We start from the raw sequence: 21559 nt of genomic DNA, 5'->3' as shown, positions 1-21559 counted from the left end.
AGCTCCATCTGTGTGGCTTCCACCCTGTCTTCAGTCATGGTCAAGGCCTTGCCTGCTGGAAATCTATTCCCTATTTTCATGTGAAGGCTCTTGGTAGAGTATTTCCAGGGTTTTCCATGGCCAAGCCAATTTGAATTGGAAGAAAAGAATATTTCATAAGCAGTAGACTCTGTCATTTGTGCCAACTCGGCATACTCTGATGGGGTCACTGTAAAATTATGGCAAGAGGAGAGAGATTGAGGTTGGTGTTTGATGGAAAGGAAAAATTTTCCAAGGCTGTAAAAAGTAAAAATGAATGGCCAGGATAGGTTTGTGCATTCCTGCCATGTTCTGGAGGGAATGATTAATAGCATATATACTTTTCTTCTGAAGTATAATAGGTGAACTCCAACATGATGACAAAGAAGGGATCTGATCAACGTTTCCAATCCCTAAATTAATGCAATTTTTAAAATGAAATTTTTTTTTTCTCTAACACAAGCTGGGTTCTCCCTAGGTGGGGAGCCAAGTCCTGTTTGAAGAGTGGAATGGAAATTCTAGCTTCATGTAAGACTGCATTTGAACACAATTACTAATAAAAATAAAACACAGTTGTTCTTACCAGTACTTCTAAAACGTGCAGCTGTGTCAGGACTGTCCCTCTGAAGTTGCTCTGCTGCACTGCCTAGGTATCAGGTTGTCCTAGCCTGAGCTTCTGGAAAAGGCAGGCAATACTTGGGCATGGGCTTGTTTCTCTGGTGGAAGAGAGTGGTTTTTGTATAGGTAGACTGTATTGACTACTTGAAGAACACGGTTTCCTGAGCAAATCAGAAGTGTATCCATTATCAGGTTGAAAGTATAGGAACCAAGTTTTGGGAGAAAATCATATGTGCTTGCTTTAATTCAAAAAACCTGAAGTAAAAACAGAACTAGAAAGCACTGAGGCAGTGCTCCTGAAAGACGCTGCCACGATCACTGTGTCGGGCTTTTGTCCCCAGAAATAATTTGTCTTCTGTGCTGCTGAAACAAACAGACGAGTGTGCTCATTTCATGAGCCCAGAAGTGTCAGGCTTCAGGTGGAGTCTGAAACAGAAGTCATCCTCAGAAAAAAGAGGGCAGGGCCTGGCACGGGCTGCCAGCACTCTCCTGACCTCTCTGCGTGGTCAGCAGGTTCTTCTTAGTGCCTCCCTGTCCTGACTGTATTTGAACTCTCTCATTAACCTGCTTTCTCAGCTCTGGTTTGCTTCAGTCCAAAATGAATACCTGGCAAGGAGTTTAGAGCGTTGTCACCCACCGCTCCATGTCCTGTTGCCTCTGCCCTGGATGCGAGACCCTGATCCTTTCCTCTGGCTGCTGGAGTGCTGCCTCCTCAGTCTCTTACCTCCTTCGCTAGCCCGTGAGCATCTTCTGATGAGGCACCGTCCTCGGGGTTAGCTTCTACCCCGGATACTGTCTTTGGCATTCCTTATCACGAGCTTGTTCTTTCTGTCTGTCGGATACCGGCTGTGTTCTGACAGAGCACGTGATTCCTCTTTCGTTAGGAGGCTGGGTGTGTGCTGCTGCTCTGAGGGCCTCGTTTTCACAGTAGGTACCCTTATTTGAGTCGACTGGGTACCAGCAGGATCTTGCAGCCCACGTTACTTAAGCATGTGCTGCCTCTACCCTTGGGATCAGAAGCACCACTCCCCATTTTCCAGCCCAGAACCTGTGAGTTCCAAGCCAGACCTTTGACCGTCAAGCTGACTGTAGCTTCCCTCTGGTCGTGCAAAGATTACTACTCAGGGAAAACTTCAGGTCAGACAGCAAATTTTAGGATTCTAAAGACACTAGATAGAGATGTGATCGTAAAAGCAGGAGCTCCTGTGCAGCCTGGCCCTGGGGGCTACAGAGAAGCTTTTCTCCCTGTGGCCTAGTTTATTTGTAAGTACTGGACACATTGGATCCCAGGACCTCATCGGGCTTGGAAACGAAGCCAACTAAAGGTAGGTGGAAATGGAAGATATGCACCTGTAGCCCTCCAAAGACAAGCAGGGTAGGGAAACGACTGGCTCTGGAACTGGCCTATAAGCAGGGGCGCACATGCAGCCAGCCCTGTGTTCACCTGGAACAGCAGTCCCTGTGTGATTTGGGCCACCGCCCTGAGTCCTAGCCCCTAACCTTCTCTTCCCATGTATTCAGCTCTACCTACAAGGACTCCAACACCCTGCACCTCCCCACGGAGCGTTTCTCCCCTGTGCGCCGGTTCTCAGATGGGGCTGCAAGCATCCAGGCCTTCAAAGCTCACCTGGAAAAAATGGGCAACAACAGCAGCATCAAACAGTTGCAGCAGGTAATGGAAGCGATGGCAGGCATCTCTGGAGAGCATGGGTCGCAGAGACCAGTACTGCAGGAGGCCTGGGGGGTTACACCTGCTACCCCTTGTGTCAACAGCACTGCAGTTGTAGAGGTTAAGAAACAAACAAGCAAAGAGGATACAGCTTTCCCACGATCTTTCCTTACGTCTTGTTATGTACAGCTCTCCCCAGGATCAAACTTGCTTACCCTATGAAGAGACTGTATTTTTCTCCTGTCTCTCTGTCTCCTTGGAGAGGAGTTTCTGGGCTTGGGTTTCAGTGGGAAGCACCAGCAAGGGTACCCTGAGCTGCCCAGCAGGCCTCAGCTCATTTGTGGGCAGGTGGGTCTGGTTGGAGCCTGCACTCAGTGTTTGCAGCTGGCACCCTCTCCAGCTGGTATGGAGTGGTGACCCCAAGGAAAGGGGCATGCCTCCAGGTGTCTATAGAGGGCTCATTTCCTTTCTGCCTTCCTGGTGACCATGCTTCGAGGGGCATGTGCTTTGCACAGAGATTTCACCCTGGACGCTCTCACTTGGACACAGGCCGTCCTTGATGTTTTCCATTGGTTTATGCAGAACAGAGTGTGAATGTATTCAGTACACAAGTACCTGTAGAAATGGGTTCATTGCTCGTCAAGGACACTATTCTCTTGTGGCTCTTTCTGCCCTAAGACCTTGGGGCAGATCTGCATCTGCCGAGATCCCTGGATGGGGTGGGGCTGGCTGCATCCCATCTGCATTAACTGCTTTCCCCTCAGGAGTGTGAGCAGTTGCAGAAGATGTACGGGGGGCAGCTTGATGAAAGGACCCTGGAGAAGACCCAGCAGCAGCATATGTTATACCAGCAGGAGCAGCACCACCAGATCCTCCAGCAGCAAATCCAAGTAGGCCGTCATGCTTCGCTCTCTCCAGCTTGTTTGGAGTTTGCACTCAGACTGAGTTGCCTGTGAATTTTGGAGGAGATCGCTCAGGAAAAAGTGGAATTGAGTTATGTGTATGGGTGGCATGTCTGCGGAAAGGTCATCCAACTTCTAAAAAGCCTAAATCTCAGCCACAGATAGTTCTTTCTGTTTCTTCTCTTCCCGAGAAGAACTCTGATTCATCCTTAAGCCCGCAATTATGTTCTCCTTTCTCCTGTATGTTTTAGGATTCTATCTGTCCTCCTCAGCCTTCTCCACCTCTTCAGGCTGCATGTGAAAATCAGCCAGCCCTCCTCACCCACCAGCTCCAGAGGTAATGAATCATGTTGTTTTATGCCTAAGCCATTGTCTCTATATGGCCTGACTCATAGGGGGTTATTGTCTTGGCTTTAGCTTTCACCTTGGAAGAAACTATTTGAAAACCTGAGAAAACAGTGTAAATTTCAGGAACCTTTCTGGAATCCTAATTTCTTGTGCCACTTCATTTTCTGAGCCCTGAAAATAAAAATAACCTGATAGCTAATGTAGGAGATCGGGCACAGTTCCACTGTGAACGCAGCCTCTGTCTGGGAAGCCTGGGGGAACAAGATGTGGATGAGTTTTAAGTAGACTGTGGTTCATGTTTTCCTGGCTGGGAGGCTTATCACAATGAAAAAAAGTTTCTGTTTGTATGTATGGTAGAGCTACGACTAGCTTCAAGATTGTACTGTCACCTCAGGGAAGTGGTTTACATTTATCTGGTTTCGTTGTTTTTAAGGTTAAGGATTCAGCCTTCAAGCCCACCCCCCAACCACCCCAACAACCATCTCTTCAGGCAGCCCAGTAACAGTCCTCCCCCCATGAACAGTGCCATGATCCAGCCTCACGGTGAGTGGACAGGTGTAGATGGAACCATTGCATGCCACCCCGAGGAATTGGCCATCTTAGCGCTGAGCTCCTGGAACCGCTCATGTGAAAGGCAGGCTTACGTAGTACTTAAGGTGTGGGCTCTAGAGGCCCAAGGGCCTTGATTTGAATCCAGGTTCTACCAACTTCTTTAGCTGTGAAAGCTATGTTAGGTAAGTTACTTAAGTTCTGTCTACTGCACTATTCTCAAATGTAAAATGGGGATAATGATAGTATTTAATGAGCTAACATATGTAAAGCACTTAGAAAGATATATTAATATGTTTCATGAAACTCCCTTCAGCCCTACCAAATAAAAAGCCACTAACAGAACCTTCCTTACTGTCATGCTTCAGCTCAGTTATCTGTCATACATGTGGGATCCTCTCTTGTGGGTGGTTAGATGAGGGTAAACATTAGTATACTCTGATCAGCATGAGTCTTCAAAGATGAGTGCCCTGAGGATTTATCTATTCCTGGCTGTCTCTAAGCAGTGCCCCACAATGTGGAACCATTGCCAAGTCTCCCTAGGCCCCTCCTACTCAAACTAGAGTCCCCTGGCCAACAACATCAGCAGGGAAAGTAGAATCTCTCTTCCAGCACATTCCACCCCAGACCTGCTGAATCAGAACCTGTTTTAACAAGGTTTCTAGGCCATTTGTATGTACATTAAAGTTTGAGGAGCACTGTCCTAGACCAAAACTACTTAAAGTCAAAGCCATGGCCAGCTTCCAGGGAAGCATATTGGAAATGCAAATTCTTGGGGCCCCACCCAGACCTACTGAACCAATTCTGTGAGTAGGACCCAGGAAGCTGTGTTTTAGTAAGTTCTCCAGCTGAGTCATGCACACTTAAGTTTGAGACGCCCTGCTCTAGATGGTATCGGGTTCGAGTCTCAATAGTCCTGTTATTTCCAGCTGTCAAGTAGCTGGGCCTTTGGTCACTCTGAGGTTCCTTTCTGTCCAGGTGCTGCGTCTCCCTCCCAGTTTCAAGGCTTAACCTCCCGCAGTGCAATATTCCAACAACAGCCTGAGAATTGCTCCCCTCCTCCCAATGTGGCGCTAACCTGCCTGGGCATGCAGCAGCCTACCCAGTCGCAGCAGGTGACCATCCAAGTACAAGAGCCTGTGGACATGCTCAGCAGCATGCCAGGGACAACTGCAGGCTCAGCCGGGCAGGGCATTTCCATCAGCCCCAGTGCCAGTCAGATGCAGATGCAGCACCGAACCAACCTGATGGCCGCTTTCAGCTATGGGCACCGACCTTTGTCCAAGCAGCTGAGTGCTGACAGTGCAGAGGCCCACAGGTAAGGCTGCCTCTGTTCACCAGCCAGCCAGCCAGGCGACCTGGGTGGGGGAAACCCTTTAGCAAGGAGAGACAGAGGGAGAATGAGTCTGCCTGGGCTGTGCGCTTAAACCGCACGCTTCTTGCCTTGCCCTTTCTAAGACTAGGGGGATGAGCTTAGTATTATTCTCTTACAACCTCTTGACCCAGAAGCAAGATGCTAATGAGACGAAGGAGGAAAATGGCAAAGCTATCTGGCTGTTTGCAAAGAAGAAAATGGCCTACTGGAGAGTCTGTAAAAATGCCATTTCCCCTTGTCTATTCTTTAGTCTTACCCTCCCTGTCCATCTCCTAAGAGATGGGTGCTTCTTACTAGCTCAGATGCTGTTTTAAAACAGGCCAGGTTGCCACCTTCAAGCTAGAGCTGGATCTGTTATGCACAGAGTGTTCTCAGTCCCTTGGAAGTTACCGGCTAAGCGAGCCAAGATGTGCAGAGAGGTGATCCATCCCCATCTTCCCTGTGTCACCCGACTTCTCTGCACCATAGGTGCTCCCTACTAAGGAAGAGTAGCAGCTATTCCCTGGGGAGGCTAGCACACTTGTTACACGGATGCCTGGTACTCACTCCCTTTTGTGTCTGCAGCTTGAACGTGAATCGGTTCTCCCCTGCTAACTACGACCAGGCGCTTTTACATCCCCATCTGTTTTCGGACCAGTCCCGGGGTTCCCCCAGCAGCTACAGCCCTTCAACAGGCATGGGGTTCCCTCCGACCCAAGCCCTGAAAGTCCCTCCACTTGACCAATTCCCCACCTTCCCTCCCAGTGCACATCAGCAGGCGCCGCACTATACCACGTCGGCACTACAGCAGGCCCTGCTGTCCCCCACGCCATCAGACTATACAAGACACCAGCAGGTACCCCACATCCTTCAAGGACTGCTTTCACCCCGGCACTCGCTCACCGGCCATTCCGACATTCGGCTGCCCCCGGCAGAGTTTGCACAGCTCATTAAAAGGCAGCAGCACCGGCAGCAACAGCAGCAGCAGCAGCAGCAGCAGCAGGAGTACCAAGAATTGTTCAGGCATATGAACCAAGGGGACGCTGGGAGTCTGGCTCCCAACCTTGGGGGACAGAGTATGGCAGAGCGCCAGGCTTTACCTTACCAAAATGCTGACTCATATCACCACCACCACGCCAGCCCCCAGCATCTTCTACAAATCAGGGTGCAAGAATGTATCTCACAGGTTTCCCCTCCCACCCCAACCCACGGGTACGCTCGCCACCCGGCCCTAATGCCGTCAGAGAGCATGGAAGAAGACTGCTCCTGTGACGGGGCCAAGGATGGCTTTCCAGACAGTAAGAGTTCAGATACACTGACCAAAGGTTGCCATGACAGCCCCCTGCTCTTGAGTACCGGTGGACCTGGGGACCCTGAATCTTTGCTAGGAACTGTGAGCCACGCACAGGACTTGGGGCTACATCCATATCGACATCAGCCAACTGCTGCGTTCAGTAGGAATAAGGTACCCAGCCGAGGTAAGAGCCCCTTCAGAGTAAAAGTCCTGGGCCGGTCTGCCCCAGTTCAATTGATATTATCTTTTTTCTCAGATAGTAGTCTGTGTTCCTAAGAAAAAGCATCACTAAGAAGACTATCAGGACCTTTTTCAGGGAGAAGAGAATAGCGAGTGGGGCTTGGTGGGTAAGGGGTCTGTTTTCAAAATAAAAAGACTCATCAAAACTTAAGATATATTATATGTCTTCCATTTCCATACCATGGCTTCTTGGAATTCAGAATTTCTTGACTGTTTTCAAAACAACCGATTTTAACTTTTGCAATAGAAAAAAATGTCAGCTAGTGCTAAGGAAATAATGATTTGGCATAGATAATGTTGGACCAAGAGTCAAAGCATCTTAATTTTGGTTTTTGCCTCTAGCATGAATGCTATGAGCTTGTTCCTTAAATTCTCTGATCCTCATTTTCTTTATATGAAAAAAGAGCAGGAGAAATAATGGTCCTTTGCAGAATATAGAAGCTTAAAACACATGTACGTGTGCACGTGCGAGAGAGAAGCACTTGATATCCTGAAGCCTATGACATATCATTGCATCAGTGGTCTAAATACAGACTATCACAGCATCGTGGAGGACCCCGTGTCATTTTAAAACAATGTTTGAAGTGTATCACTTGTACATAAACAGTAAGTGTGTAGTAATAGTTGTGAACTTACAAAACAAAAATACATAACATACAGGGCTCTCATACCTCACCTCACCCTACTACCAATACCTTGCATTGTTGTGAAATATTTTTAACTAATGATTAAAGAGCATCCTCAAAATATTACCAGAGTATCTTACATTTGGTGTATTTTTCCCCCAACTAATCTATTATTATTACTATTATTACTACTACTATATCATTTGTACATGAACACACATAAACTATAACTGTATAGTAAAAGTTGTGAACTTATAAAGCAAACATGCATGACATCATACAGGGGTCCCATACATCAGCCCACCGCCAGCACCTTGCTTTCTTGTGAGACATTTGTTGCAAATTATGAAAGAATATTGTAAAAAACTTACTACTATAGTCCTTATATTACTTACATTTGGTGTATTTTCCCCCCAACCACCCTCTTACTATTTTTCAAATATATTTTTCTGACTGAAGTTGTAAACTTACAAAATAATTGTGCACATGTGCAGAATTCTCATACAGTACCCCTCTATCAACACACCACAGTGGTAGAACGTTTGTTACAGATTGTGAGATATCATCAGACTATTACCAGGTCCATAGCATATGTTTGGTGCACTTTTTCCATACTCTCCCATTATCAACACAGTACATCTTTGGCACAGATGCATGAATATTACATTTTTACTGTTAACCACAGTCCATAGGTCACTCCAGTTGTATTTTTCCTATGCTTCTCCACATTCCTACCACCCTGCAATAGTGATACACATCTGCTCTAGCTCACAAAGGACACTCTTGCATCTGTACTATCAACCACAATTCTCATCTACCTCTGGGTTTATTGTGTTAGCAAGTAAAGTTAGATTACTCTCTAGCTTTCTTTCATTTGGCATTTATATCCCTAGACTACCCTTTGTAGTCACATTCCCATTTATAAACCAGCTGTTACTCACTATAATGTGTTGCCATCAACTATAATTTCCACACTTTTACAGTAAAGTTAATTAAAACTTCTACATACATTAAACATCAGCAGTCTAGCTCAGTCCTCCTCTTAGCTTCTTTAAGAATCCACCACCTACCACCAGGTCTTGAAGATATTTTCCTACATTTTCTCCTAGAAGCTTTATGGTTTTTCTTTTGTATTTAGGTTTTTGATCCATTTTGAGTTAATTTTTTGTATGAGGTGTGAAATAGGAGTCCTCTTTCCTTCTTTTGGCTATGGATATTCAGTTCTCTCAGTATTTGTGAAACGGACTATTCTGTCCAAGCTGGGTAGGTTTGACAGGCTTGTCAAAAATCACTTGACCATAGATTTGAGGGTCTGTTTCTGAACCATCAGTTTGGTTCCATTGATCTGTGTGTCTGTCTTTATGCCAGTACCATGCTGTTTTTACCACTGTAGCTAGGCCATATGATTTTAAAGTTGGGAAGTGAGAATCCTTCAACTTTGTTTTTCCTTTTTAAGATGTTTCTGGCTATTGGGGACACCTTACCCTTCCAAATAAATTTGATAATCATGTTTTCCATTTATTTTTAAAATGCTGGTGGAATTTTAATGGGATTGCAGTGAATCTGTATTATCAATTTGTGTAGACTTGACATCTTAATAATATTTGGTCTTCTAATCTGTGAGCCTGGAATGTTCTTCCTATTATTTAGGTCTTCTTTTATTTCTTTTAACAATGAGTTGCAGTTTTCTGAATACAAGTGCTTTGCATCATTCATTAAGTTTATTCCAAAATATTTGAATTTTATCTGTCATATTTTATTTTCACCACCCTTTTGACACTTTTACTGATATAATCTTCATTTCTAGACTCTCTTCCAGGCCTCTCTTTGCTGTCTTTTCAGTCTGTAACACACTCTTTGTATTTCCTACAAAGCTGGTCTCTTGGTTACAATTTCTCTCAGTTTCTGTTTATCTGTAAATATTCTAAACTCACCCTCATTTCTGAAAGACAATCTTGCCAGATATAAGATTCTTGGCTGAAAGTTTTTCTCTTGCAGAATCTTAAATATATCAAACCACTGTCTTCTTGACTCCATGGTTTCTGATGAGAAATTGCACTTAATCTCATTGCATAGCTTTTCTCTTGCTGCTCTCAGAATTCTCTCTTTGTCTTTGGCATTTGACATTCTGATTAGTATGTGTCTTAGAGTTGGTCTATTTGGATTTATTTGGATGGGAGTACATTGTGCTTCTTGGACATGGATATCTATGCCCTTTGTTAGGGTTGGGAAATTTTCTACCATTATTTCTTCAGTTATTCCTTCTGCCTCTTTTACCTTCCCTTCTCCTTCTGGGACATTTGTGATGTGTATGTTTGCACATCTCTTGCTGTCATTTAGTTCCCTGAGAACTTGTTCGATTTTTTCCATTCTTTTCTTCATCTGTTCTTTTATATGTTCACTTTCGGAGGCCATTTCTTCAAACTCGTCAGTCCTTTTCTTCTGCCTCCTCAAATCTGCTATTATATAATTCCAGTGTATTTTAATTTCATTTGTTGCACCTTTCATTACCATAAGATCTGCTGTTTTCCTGTGTCTTCTACAAATTCTTCTTTGTGCTTATCCAGCATCTTAATAACCTCAATCTCTTTAGCCATCTCATTGACTTTATTAAGGAGATTTGTTTGAACATCTGTGATTAGTTGTCTCAACTCCTGTATGTTATCTGGAGGCTTATCTTGTTCCTTTAACTGGGCCATAACTTCTTGTTCCTTGGTGTAGATTATAATTTTTTGTTGGTGTCTTGGCATCTGGCTTACTAGATGTATTTATTCTGGGTGCAGTTTTCCTCTTTAATTCTTGCCCTTTCTCTCATGCTGGTTGTGTAGTAGGAGTCAAGGTTGTAGTTGGTGCTGCAAGCTGTGGAGGCTCCAGCTGCCCTTATTGCCCCAGGAACTGATGAAGCTTCTCTCAACTTTCTCCTTTGTCAGGGGTAGGGACTGAGCCACACCTGTGTGTAAAAATACAAGTTGTTCAGGTCTAGACTGTAGTTGCCTAGAGAGACTGATGAAGCTTCACACCCTTTTCTCCCCTATCTGGGACAGGGAAGGAGCTGTAGGTGTGGGCAGCAATCTATGCAGTGTGGGTACAAAATGACCTCAGTTACCCCAGTAGACTTCAGACTATTCAGTCTGTGCCAGCCAGATGTTCCTGCAGTTACACAGAGAGGCTGAAACCTAGCCTAGGGCTGCAGGTCTGTCTGAGTGAAAGAAGTCTGGTCCCTACCATCCCTGTGATTTTCAGTCAGCCCGCCTTCCACTCATGCTGAGGACAGAGTCAAAATGGCAGCTAGTGGCCTCTTTCTGACTTGGACAGATTCAAACTTTAGCTCTTCTTAGGGTTATATTTTAGCTTGCCAAATTTACTAATCAGTAACTGAATTTGTTGGCCAACTGTCTCTTCCTCCCGTTTTTAGGAAATGGAGCTTCCAACTCCAGCCACAGAATAGTTCCTAAGGCAGTCTGCGCCACCATCGTAGGATGATCACTGGCCTCCGCAGCATTGCCTGTAGTTTCCTGGAGAGGCTGGCACAGGTCCCCCCCAGCTTCCACCGTCCAGAGGTGGGGCTGGGGCTTATTGCTAGACCTACAGTCTGACCTGGATGGAAAGAAGCCAGTCCCTAACAGCACTGTGATTTTCAGTCCACTCCACTTCCCCTTGTGCCAAGTGTGCAGTTAAGAAAGCGGCTACTGGCCTCTTTCTGGGTTGGACAGGTTCAAACTTTAGCTGTTCTTAGGACTGTACTTTAGCCTGCCGAACTGACTCATCAGTAGCTGAAGTTGGTGCCCAACCGTCTCTTCCTTCCCCATTTTTGGGAAGTGGAGCTTCCAATTCCAGCCGCAGAACAGCTCCTGAGGCAACTTGTGCCGCCAGTGGAGAATGGGCTCTGGCCTCTGTGGCGTGGAGTGCTCTACTTACAAATCTTCTCTGCAGGTGGGCAGTCTTCTTCATTTTTTCAAGGATGTTGCAGGATGCTCTTCTGGTCTCCTGGGGCCCCCAAACAGGTGCTATAGATAGCTCTGGGTGATGACTTAAATGCCCTGTTTTCACAAACTAACTCTAGGAGCTCCTTACGCTGCTGCCATCTTGCTGATTGTTGACCCCATGTCATTTTGTAACACTTTATAATTAATGAGTACATTTGTTTTCCTCAAAGAAGGAGATTAGGAAAATGTTCTTCCTTTAGAATCATAGCATTCGTCCTAAACAAAAAGCAGGAAGATCCATCCCATCATTGATAAATCTTGCCATTTACCACTCTTCATAGTTGCAATTCAGGGAACAAAAATAATGAGGGTGCCTATATAATACACAACCCTGAAACCAAACATTTCTTCTGCCTCCCCTTTCTGGAGCCACCTTCATCTCCTGCCATGCCCTTTAAAGTCAAGCACAGGAACCTCAGCTCCTAGGGGAATTAGATCCAGAGGCACAGAAGCAAGGTTGAAGGCCTCACTCTAAGGCAGGGGTTCTTAACCAGGGCAGAAGGGACCATGGAAGAAAAAAGGTTAAAACCCCTGCTCTAAGGCAATTTATATGAAAAAAAAAGACTTCAGGCTTTCAGATTGTGCCATTTATGCGCTGAGAGGGAGATGTGCTGTGTAGAAAGCCAATAAGACACTGAGCTTTTGAACAAATAGGTGTCATCTAGCCCATAAGAGTTCTGCACCAGGCAGACGTTTTGTGCTCACTTGTGCCTGCTGTACTTTCAGGCGGACACTGTCTAACACCTAAATGAAAAGGATGGTGGGAGATTTCAGGACCAGAACCAGGTCATATGGGGAATGGCTGACATAGGCGGCCATGCGTAGGCGTGGGGTGGGGGCGCTCGGGAGGAACGTGGTGCTGTCAGATAGAAGAAGGGACTAGACTTTCCTGCGTTCACATTATGGAGCAGAGCCAAGGTCGGGGTAGGCATTGCAGCAGATTTAGCTCCCCGTGAAAGACCTTTATAAGAACGTCACAGAGCGGGCGGCCTCAGCAGCCTGGGTGCTCCTGACCCTGGGGTCATCTAGCGGAGGCGGGATGGTGGTATCAGGCATGCTGTGGAAAAGTCTCCTGCGTAGACAAAAGCTTTCAACAGATGGACCGTACTAGGGATGGAATAAAAAGAAGAATGGGTGACATTTCTGTCATGCCTTCCATGGCCTGGACACCCAGTGCTTTACATATATGTTTGTTGGCTTCTCAACACCTCTACAAGGTAGTAGGTCTTATGCTCCCCATTTACCAGGGAGGCCGCTGAGGCACTGAGAGATTAGTCACCTCATCGCCAAAGGCTCACAGCCACCGCGTGGCAGCCACAGCATCCGGGAGGTTGAGTTCACCCCAGCGGGGGCTCCCTGAGCATTCTGGGGTGGGCACCAAGGAAAGAGCAAGGATGACGCAAACCATCTGCCTTCTGCTCCTTTCCCACCCTGGAGTGCCATGTGTTAAAATACCTTTCGAAATGTTTTTCTTCTAAAATTACTTTCTCCAGTTTCCTTTCACTCTTCCCTCATGTGTGACTCTTATGTCCGGAAAGGCTGGAGGGCTTGAGTTGGCCCATGTCCCGCAGCCTCCTTGGCAGGCTCACCAGTCTGTGTAGAACCTAAAGTGAGGCAGATGTGGTTGGAGCAAGTGCTGGGGTGTCCCAGACAAGGGAGAGATTCGTTCCAAACCAGAGAAATGAAGCAGGTTTCTTTTTTTTTTAAGATTTATTTTTATTTATTCCTCTCCCCTTCCTCCCCTGTTGTGGGCTGTTTTCATTCATTTTGTGTTCTTCTGCGTCCATTTGCATTATCCTGTGGCATTGGGAAACTGCTTCTCTTTGTGTTATGTCACCTTGCGTCAGCTCTCCATATGTGCGGCGCCACTCCTGGATGGGCTGCTCTTTTTTCATGCAGGGTGGCTCTCCTTGAGGGGCACACTCCTTGCTCGTGGGGGACCCCTACATGGGGACGCCCCTGTGTGGCACGGCACTCCTTGCATGCAGCAGCAGCACTGCACGTGGGCCAGCTCACCACACGGGTCAGGAGCCCTGGGGATCAAACCCTGGACCCTCCATGTGGTAGGCGGACACTCTATCAGTTGAGCCACAGCTGCTTCCCGGAGCAGGTGTCTGGCAACACGTGGCTTTGGGGCTGGCTCTTGACGGGCACACAGGTTTTGCCATTTGGATTTAGGTGAGAAGTGGACTCTGGGGAGGGGGAGAAGCATAAGGGAAGACCAGCGGGTAAGACTCTCTCAGGGGTGTTTTTGGGGAAAGCGTGCAGGCTTGGTTGATTAGAAATGTAGTGTACGTGAAGTATTTAGCAGGAGCAAAGGGCAGAGGTTTTCAGAAATGAAGAGTCTGGGCTAGATCCAGCTGGGGTGGATAAGAATGGAGCCATGTGCTCAGTTCACTTGGCAGTTTTAAAATCCAGTGGAGCCCTTTCAGTCTGCCTCTCCTGCCCCATCCTTTAGGCTTAAGACCTTCACTTGGGGCTAGGCCTCTTGGTTGTGGTTCTGCTGACAAATCCATCCTACTTCTTGCTCTCGCTGAGTTACCACCCTCGGTTCTCTCCTCCCTCTTCCTTCTCCCTCCTTCTTTCCCTCCACTGCCATCGCCACCACCACCCCCCACAAACATCTCTTCTGGTTTCCAGAAGAGTCCGGCCATAAGGATGACCCTGAAGGTTTCCGTTCAAAACTACCCTATCTTGGAAGCCTCACTGTAAGTTTTGCCAATATTCTTTCATCTTTTCTGTCTGGCCTTAGATAGTTGCTTTTCTAGAAGCTCCTACTGCTTGCCATTGCCCTGGAAAGCTTGTTCTTTCTTCTTTACATCCAGTTCACTCTAAAAGGCCCCTTAAAGTTAGCCACAGAGCATGCCTTTCTTACTTGAATAGTATTCACCTTACACCTTTCCAGCATCTATTCCTGTTTTGTGACTTTAAGAACCACATGTGCAATTATCTTGAACAAATAAAGCCACATGTTTATTACTGTGTGAATTTAGAATCCACTGTAGTGAAATAATACAACAGAGAAATTAATGGCCTGGCGAAGCCTCATGCTGCCTGAGTTGAATCCCCTGAGTAGCTCTCTCTGTCCCTCAGGTGTGTACATCTGTGTGCTTAAAACAATTTCCTATTCGGAGGAGTCCCCATCGTCCTTCCATAAACAGCTCGAGCTTGCCCTGTGACCATGGCTCTGTGGGGCACCTCTCCATCTCATCCTCGGGTAATGAGGCCTGTCGAGCTCAGTGCTCCCCACCTACCAAGGAAAGGAGAATGGATTTCGTGTTTGCAGTATGTCTGCTCGTGGCAAGCACCGTGCTTGGTGCTCCAGCTCTGTTGCCCATTTATTTTTCACCTCCGCCTGGGAAGCGTGTGTTATAATACCCTTTATAGTAGAAACGGAGGCTCCATAGTCATCTTCTGGCTGTAATTTGACGTGATCTGTTCTTTTTCTACCTTGGAACCTCCCTTAACAATAGATCAGAAGGTAATTTGCTGTGCTTTTGCCGAAAGGTTTATGGTGCTGTGCCCTACCACCCTGCAGCCGAGGCGGGCAGGGAGCCCAAGGTGCTTATCTCTTTGGGGAGAGAGGACTGCCTGGTCTTTCCTTTAATGCTACTTCCATCTCTGTAGAGTTACCAGTCCCCCAACACCTGAACTCTTAGTTCCATGAAAGAGCAAATTCAGTGTTTATTGAACAAATACGTGCTGTGGAGAAAGCGAGGATGAAAAGACGGGCGCTTTCCTCAGGGAGCATATGCTCAGTGAGGGGAGGTAAGACAGGCTCCCAGGGAGCTTTACCGTGAGGTGCTGTGCAGTGAGGGCTAAGAGAGGGTAATTCACGAGTATCGCTAGTGTGAGCTTCCTCAGATGCCTTAAAGGCGGATGGACAGGGATTGCTGGTTTAAGTCCAGGAAAATCAAAAGCCATCAGTGTGCCTGCGCCACCACCAGCCTGGGGCCAGGCACTGCCAGAGCACTGGGCAGGCGGTCGGCCGTGCGTCTTGTTTCATGGTGTAGAAGTTTTAGGCCTATACACGCCCGTGCTGCTGCCTGTAACCGCCCTGTCTGCCGCTCTAGACGTAAAACTAAGATTTATCTTCCTTTATGTGCACTTGATGTTTTACTTTGCAAATAAGTAAGTACAACAGCCTAACCAGCTTACACAGTGAGTTTACCAACTTGAACCCTCAAAAGAGACCACATCCTTTGTGCGCCATGCTCCGTCAGCCTCAGCAGTACACGCGGCCATCAGGCTTGGCAGAGGAGAAAAACGATGACAGCCTGAGCCTGGACGAGGGTAGGCACACATGGCATTTCTCTTTAAACCCAGTAAATGAGTAAGGAGAGTCAACATTGACAGATTCAATAGGGAGTTGTGCAAGCTGCCCCACAGTTCCCCTGGATTGGGGGTGGGGGTTGTGTCCCTTTTGTTCCCTTGGGCGATGGGATGATCGTCCCACCCTCTGTTTTGTGGCTTTACTTTGGCAAATACCTGAGCAGGCTGCTCTCAGAAGTCACTTCTCCCCGTTACTTAAATATCTTTTGGTGAGCTGGGCAGTTCCTCAGCTACTGAATGGCTGAAAGAGTGCCCAAGGTTTGAGCCTGAGTCTGCCGTGCCTGCGTGCTGCAGTGGGTTGGTCTACTTGCACTCCACCTGCCGGGAGGCCTGATCTGTAGAGTCACAAAGGAAGTCTAGACTCTGCAGTCAGTGTTCTTACTGAAAACAGCACTTTACTTTTAGAGTCATTTACAATTTATGGACTCTCACATGCATTATCTTTTTTAGCCCCCAAACAACCTTTATTTTGTAGGTTAGGAGAGGTTAAATGACTTATCCAAGGACATAAGGTCATACACTTGGTTGATGATGGAGCTGGGTCCTGACTACAAATTTTCTGACTTCCTCATCTTACATTTTTTCCTTTATGCCTCCTCACCTCCCATTCTACACTTGCCACGCAAAAAAAAAACAAAGATGCTAGTCCTTCCAGGTGTTTGACAAACTGATGATATTGAAACTTGAGCAGAGCACAGCTTTGTTACTCTCCTTTTTCATCTGGTTTTTAACTCAATTTTCTCATCATCTTCTCTGAAAATTAAAGTTTCAGTAATTCATTTGTTTACTTACATAGGAGTAAATTGTCCTCCTCATTCTGAAGTAGGGCTCTGGATAAACTCAGTTTCCCTGTTTGTTTTTGTTGACTAGTTCGTTAGGCTCTTAACTGCTCAGAACTAACATGTCTGGAATGAAGGTAAACAATAGTTTTCACCTAGCCCTTACAATATGCCAAGCTCCTGAGTACTTTGCCTGCCTGTGGAGTAGGTCCTGTTTTACAGATCAGCTGAGGACCAGGGAAGTGGAGGCTTGCCTGAACTCCCTCTCCAGGTGGCAGTGCAGCCAGGGCCCACCCCAGAGCTTGTGCTCGTGACCACTTGGCCCAACTCCAAGGAAGTCAGGAAGGCTGGCCATGTGACTTGTCAAGTGACGGCTGGGTCTGTCGTGGAGGCACTCTCTGGTGTCCTGGCACCAGGCGTAGGAAGAGCTAGGAAGAGCAGTCAAGGAGGGACAGCACCTATGCAGGCAGAGCCGAAAGGAGGGTGGTGGCTGGGTTTAGAGAAACCTGTTCTCAGGAATGAAAAAATAAAGGGAAAAGAAGACTTAACAGATCAAACAGTGAGGTTTCTGGAAGAGGTGGGCAGAACTAAATGCCAACGCCCAGGGCTGTGTCCATTTGTTAGTTTTGCCATTTCGTGTTTGATAATGATTCTTTAAACACCCGTGAAGAGGAAAGGCCTCAGGTTTGTCTCTGGAGGGTGCAAGGAGATGGGTTGGACTGATGGGATTTGTATCCAACTCCATAGTCAGGCTTGGGGGGAAAAGAACCCCAAGGACTTGAGTGGTAGCTATCAAAGAAGAGAAAACAGGCACTAGCAATTACTTTGAAAAGAACAAGAAGCAACTTTCTGCTTCTTGGCAAAGCAGAACAGGCCGCCAGGTCCTCGTGCCACAGGGCCAGCATTGCACCACTTCCTGCCGGTGCGTTTTGCTTGGCCCTGGGGCCAGACCATGAGTTGTGAGCTGTGCCCACCGAGGGGAACGGGGCCGGTGGGTAAGACAGGTGAACTACCCCACCGAGCGAGCCCTGGCGGAGGCTCTCTCTTACCACGTTCTCTGCTGGCTTTTAGTACTCAGTAGCAAAATAGTTGGCCTCTGGTCATTCTTTTCATGTTTTTGCTCAGAGAACTTGCAAAAGATTTCTCACTTACCTTCCTCTTTGGTAGTTGGGAAGCTCCCCCCCCCCCCCCCCCCCGCTTTTCCACATCTAGCAACGTGCATGTCAGATAGTTCCCCTCCCTTGCTGTCCTGCCTCAGCTCCGAAGTCCAGACCTCACCCTGACTGTTCTAGGGACATGGCCATTGGAATGTGTAGCTCTCAAGCAGTGCATGCTGCTTTCATGTTCAAACAGATATTGAGATGGCACAGGTAGTTTCAAGTCTCTGTTGTCTGATAAGAATAAAAAAAATAAATATAAAAACTTGCTCTTGACATGGGTCGGCTTATCAGGAGATAGGCCCGGTAGTTGCCCAGGTGCCTTTAAAAACCAACCAAACAAATAAAACATCTCCCCAGGCCACAGTCTCCTAAGGACGAGCCAAGCACGCTTCTGGGAGCCAGCATCTTGGCTGTGGCCCTGACATCCTTCTTGACCTCTTGAACTCCTCTTCCCTCCAAAATCCAGTCCTGACTTTGATAGAATACTAATCAAAGACAGGGGTCCTTATTAAATACCCCTGGGGAAGATAGTGTTCCTGCACACTGGAGGCTTGCAGAGCTCATAAAATACTGCTTTCGCCTTGACAGAGGAACGACTAAGACAAGTACACAATTGAACATGGCACCGGGGGTGATGTTAGCTCTAAGAGTCTAAGAAATAAGGTCTTCTGACGTTTAAAGGAAGAAAGGCGCTCTTTCTGTTTGAGAGAAGGGCAGTTTCATAAAGAAGATAACATTTGAGGTAGACTAGGTGGATGAGCTGCTTTGAACTGACAGGAATGGGGACAGAAGAACCAGGCATTGCCAGGTAGAGGGAACAGTGGGAGAGAAGGCAGAGACTTGTGACCAGGTGGGGAGGAGGTGGGTCTGTCTGGTGGCATCGTCATCTTTTTGGTGCGTCGCTCTGCCGTATGCGGGGGCCTGCGCCTCTGCACCATGCAGGTCTGGGGCTCCTTTTTTCTTTTTTCACCGGGAGGTCCCGGGGATTGAACCTGGGTCCTCCATATGGTAAACGAGAGCACAATTGCTTGAGCCACAGCCACTTCCGTGGGTGGTCCACTTTAACCAGAGCTGAGGACGTGCAGAGGAGAGTAGTATGTGGTGTTGGTTGGCGGGCAGGCTGGGACAGCAGTGTGAAAAGAAAGTGTTTGGGCTACCCTATAGAAAGATTTCTCTTCGAAGTGTGGTGGGGGTGGGGAGTGAATAGGAGATGGTCGTAATCACTCAGCCAGAGGTAAAAGGGCCTCGGCGGAAGCAGCAAGATCGGAAAGGCCTCAAGTGACCAACATCACAGAGGTAGATTCTTCAGATTTCAAGCTGACACACGGGATCAGGAGTGAGAAATCATCAGTGACCCCGAGAACCCCTGCTGGAGGATCAGGAAAATGAGGCACCAAAATAAGGATGTCTGAAGGAGAGAGTTGTGAGTTTGGAGTTGGACATGTTAGTTGTATAGCCAGAGAAAGATAGCTGGTGGAGAGGTGGAATAATGGATCTGGTGCTTAAAAGAACCTTTAGGCCTTTCAACAATCCTTCATACCAAGGCATGAAAAGTGACGATACTGCCAAAGTAAGTGGGGCAGGGGGTAGAGAAGTCAAAGATAGAAAAAGTGGGGAGCCATGGGAGCAGCTGGGCACAGCAGTTAGAGAAGTAGGAAACGTTGAAGAATGGGATGGTCCCCTGAGGTGGAAGCCACGGAAGGGGAGAGGAGGCATCCACAGAATGAGGCCGGCCTCCCAGGCTAGGGACTCCTAAAAGCTTTCGGCATGGGTTCTGTGTGCCTCTAGGTGTGGGCAGATAGCACTATCAAGTCAATAGAGAAATGAAGAAAAAGGAAAAGGGTCCAGTGTGATCCAGCCAACCCCCGATAATGTGGGATTTGTTTCCTAAGGGTATGCTCCCCCATAAAGGGGATCCTACTTGTAGGATTCTGTGCCAGCAGGCCAGCCCATCCTCTAAGTACCATCATCAGCTGGCCAAGGACTGGCAATTGGCACACATGCTGGTCCTCGCCATCACTCATTGTTCCTTGCAAGACATTTATTTGGTAGGAGCTTGCATTGCTGGGAGAAACCCTCGGTCTTCTGACCTCTTTTGCTCTGTCTTTTCAGAGTCTGTCATAGGGAACTGCATGGATAGAAGTTCTCCAGGACAAGCAATGGAATTGCCTGATCCCAGCGGGCTCGGGTACCCAGCACGCCATTCGGTCAGTGAGCACCACAGGCCCCGGGCCCTCCAGAGACACCACACGATCCAGAACAGTGACGATGCTTACGTATGTCGGTCCCCTTCTGCTTCTCAAGGGGGTACTACGGTCCCAACCTTGAAAGCAAAAATAGTAATGTGGCCCAGCATCTACTCCTTTTCTCCATCAAAGTCCAGCACCCCTGGGAACTGTGGGAGCATCTCTGTCTCACGCTAACAGACCAGCCTTAACTCTAGCAGAATTCACAGTGAAACCACTAAGCCAAATTTTAGACCGAGGAATCAAAAATAGTTGCCTTCTATTCCCTGGTGTGTATTGGTTATTAAACTTCGACCCAAACATTCTACACTCAAGCCCTAGCAAATGATCACTGGACTCTGGTTAGTTTTCTGGCACGTACACTGAACCTATTCAGATAAAAGGGCTAGATCAGGCTCAGCAAAGCTTGGCTCACCTAGAGCCCTCACCCCTAGCACTCCAACATCTAGCCCCATGGGGCTATTTAAATTAAGCTCCACATCATTAAAAGTAAATACAATTTAAAATGTAGTTCCTCGTTCACACTAGTCACTTTTCAAGTGCTCAGTAGCTCCATGTGGTTAGTGGCTACCATTTTGGACAGAGTAGTTACAGAACATTTCCGACATCACAGAGTTCTTTTGAACTCCTGGTGGGAATGGGGTCAGAAACCTGGTTTTAAAAGGTCAGATAGATGTCAGGGGATCTACCTATAGCCAAGATTCACTACCACCCCCTCCCCACCGTGTCTCACATGCGCACACGCACAGCCCTGCTCCCCCGGGCAAAGGCTGAGGCCCTGTCCCCACGCTGCCACCATTGCAGCGTCGCCCTTTGGATGGGCTTGCGGAGGAGGGGAGCCTGGGCTGGTGCTGCTGGCGATTGGTGCCCTAGGCTGCCCTTTGCCTGAGGTTTTTTAGGACCAGCTGCCTCTAGGGGTCACCTGAGAGTGTCACATTGTCCGGTATCCTTACTTCTTTCCTAATGGTCTCTTCAGGTGCAGCTGGATAATTTGCCAGGAATGAGTCTCGTGGCTGGGAAGGCACTGAGCTCTGCGCGCATGTCGGATGCGGTCCTCAGTCAGTCCTCACTCATGGGCAGCCAGCAGTTTCAGGATGGGGAGAATGGCGGTAAGAGGCCTTATGCCATGGGGCACGGCAGAAAGGTTCTGGGGGCGGGGGCTCCCTCCACCCCACCAGCGACTGCTGTGCCTTCTGAAGAGAGCTGGGGGGGAGCCAGAGCCCCCGCATCCCCAGGTGGCCCGTCGCCCCTCCCTTCCACGGCACCTGTGTGCCTAAAGGACATATGCCTTCCGGTTGAGCGTGGGTAGATCACAGTTCAGTTTCCAAAGCGTTAAGATCCTTCTTTAATACGTTTTCTGCTTCTAGTTAGAGGGCATTGTGTCTTACTGGGAAATGTCTCCTACCCCTCCTTAGAGCCGGTAGAGGGAGGGCGTCAT

The 21559-nt window shown here is 47.6% G+C and overlaps 1 protein-coding gene across 8 annotated transcripts in view; it reads left to right on the top strand.

The window, feature by feature from the left end:
- Nucleotides 1–21559, top strand: part of SIK3 (SIK family kinase 3) — a 277323-nt gene that overhangs the window by 252000 nt on the left and 3764 nt on the right. For 4 of the 8 annotated variants that reach the window (XM_071212345.1, XM_071212341.1, XM_071212342.1 and 1 more), the window contains 8 exons: nucleotides 2158–2308; nucleotides 3070–3195; nucleotides 3459–3544; nucleotides 3989–4098; nucleotides 5083–5422; nucleotides 6044–6936; nucleotides 19988–20151; nucleotides 21098–21230. In XM_071212345.1, coding sequence (XP_071068446.1) covers nucleotides 2158–2308; nucleotides 3070–3195; nucleotides 3459–3544; nucleotides 3989–4098; nucleotides 5083–5422; nucleotides 6044–6936; nucleotides 19988–20151; nucleotides 21098–21230 — 2003 coding nt within the window. The remainder of the gene's footprint in view (nucleotides 1–2157; nucleotides 2309–3069; nucleotides 3196–3458; nucleotides 3545–3988; nucleotides 4099–5082; nucleotides 5423–6043; nucleotides 6937–19987; nucleotides 20152–21097; nucleotides 21231–21559) is intronic. The other 4 variants (XM_071212343.1, XM_071212347.1, XM_071212346.1 and 1 more) reach the window with 1 other exon arrangement.

Source organism: Dasypus novemcinctus, chromosome 27 (assembly GCF_030445035.2).
Source record: "Dasypus novemcinctus isolate mDasNov1 chromosome 27, mDasNov1.1.hap2, whole genome shotgun sequence".
Lineage (NCBI taxonomy): Eukaryota > Metazoa > Chordata > Mammalia > Cingulata > Dasypodidae > Dasypus > Dasypus novemcinctus.
The sequence above is the reverse complement of the archived record's forward strand: the minus strand, read 5'-3'. Positions and strand labels throughout refer to the sequence as shown.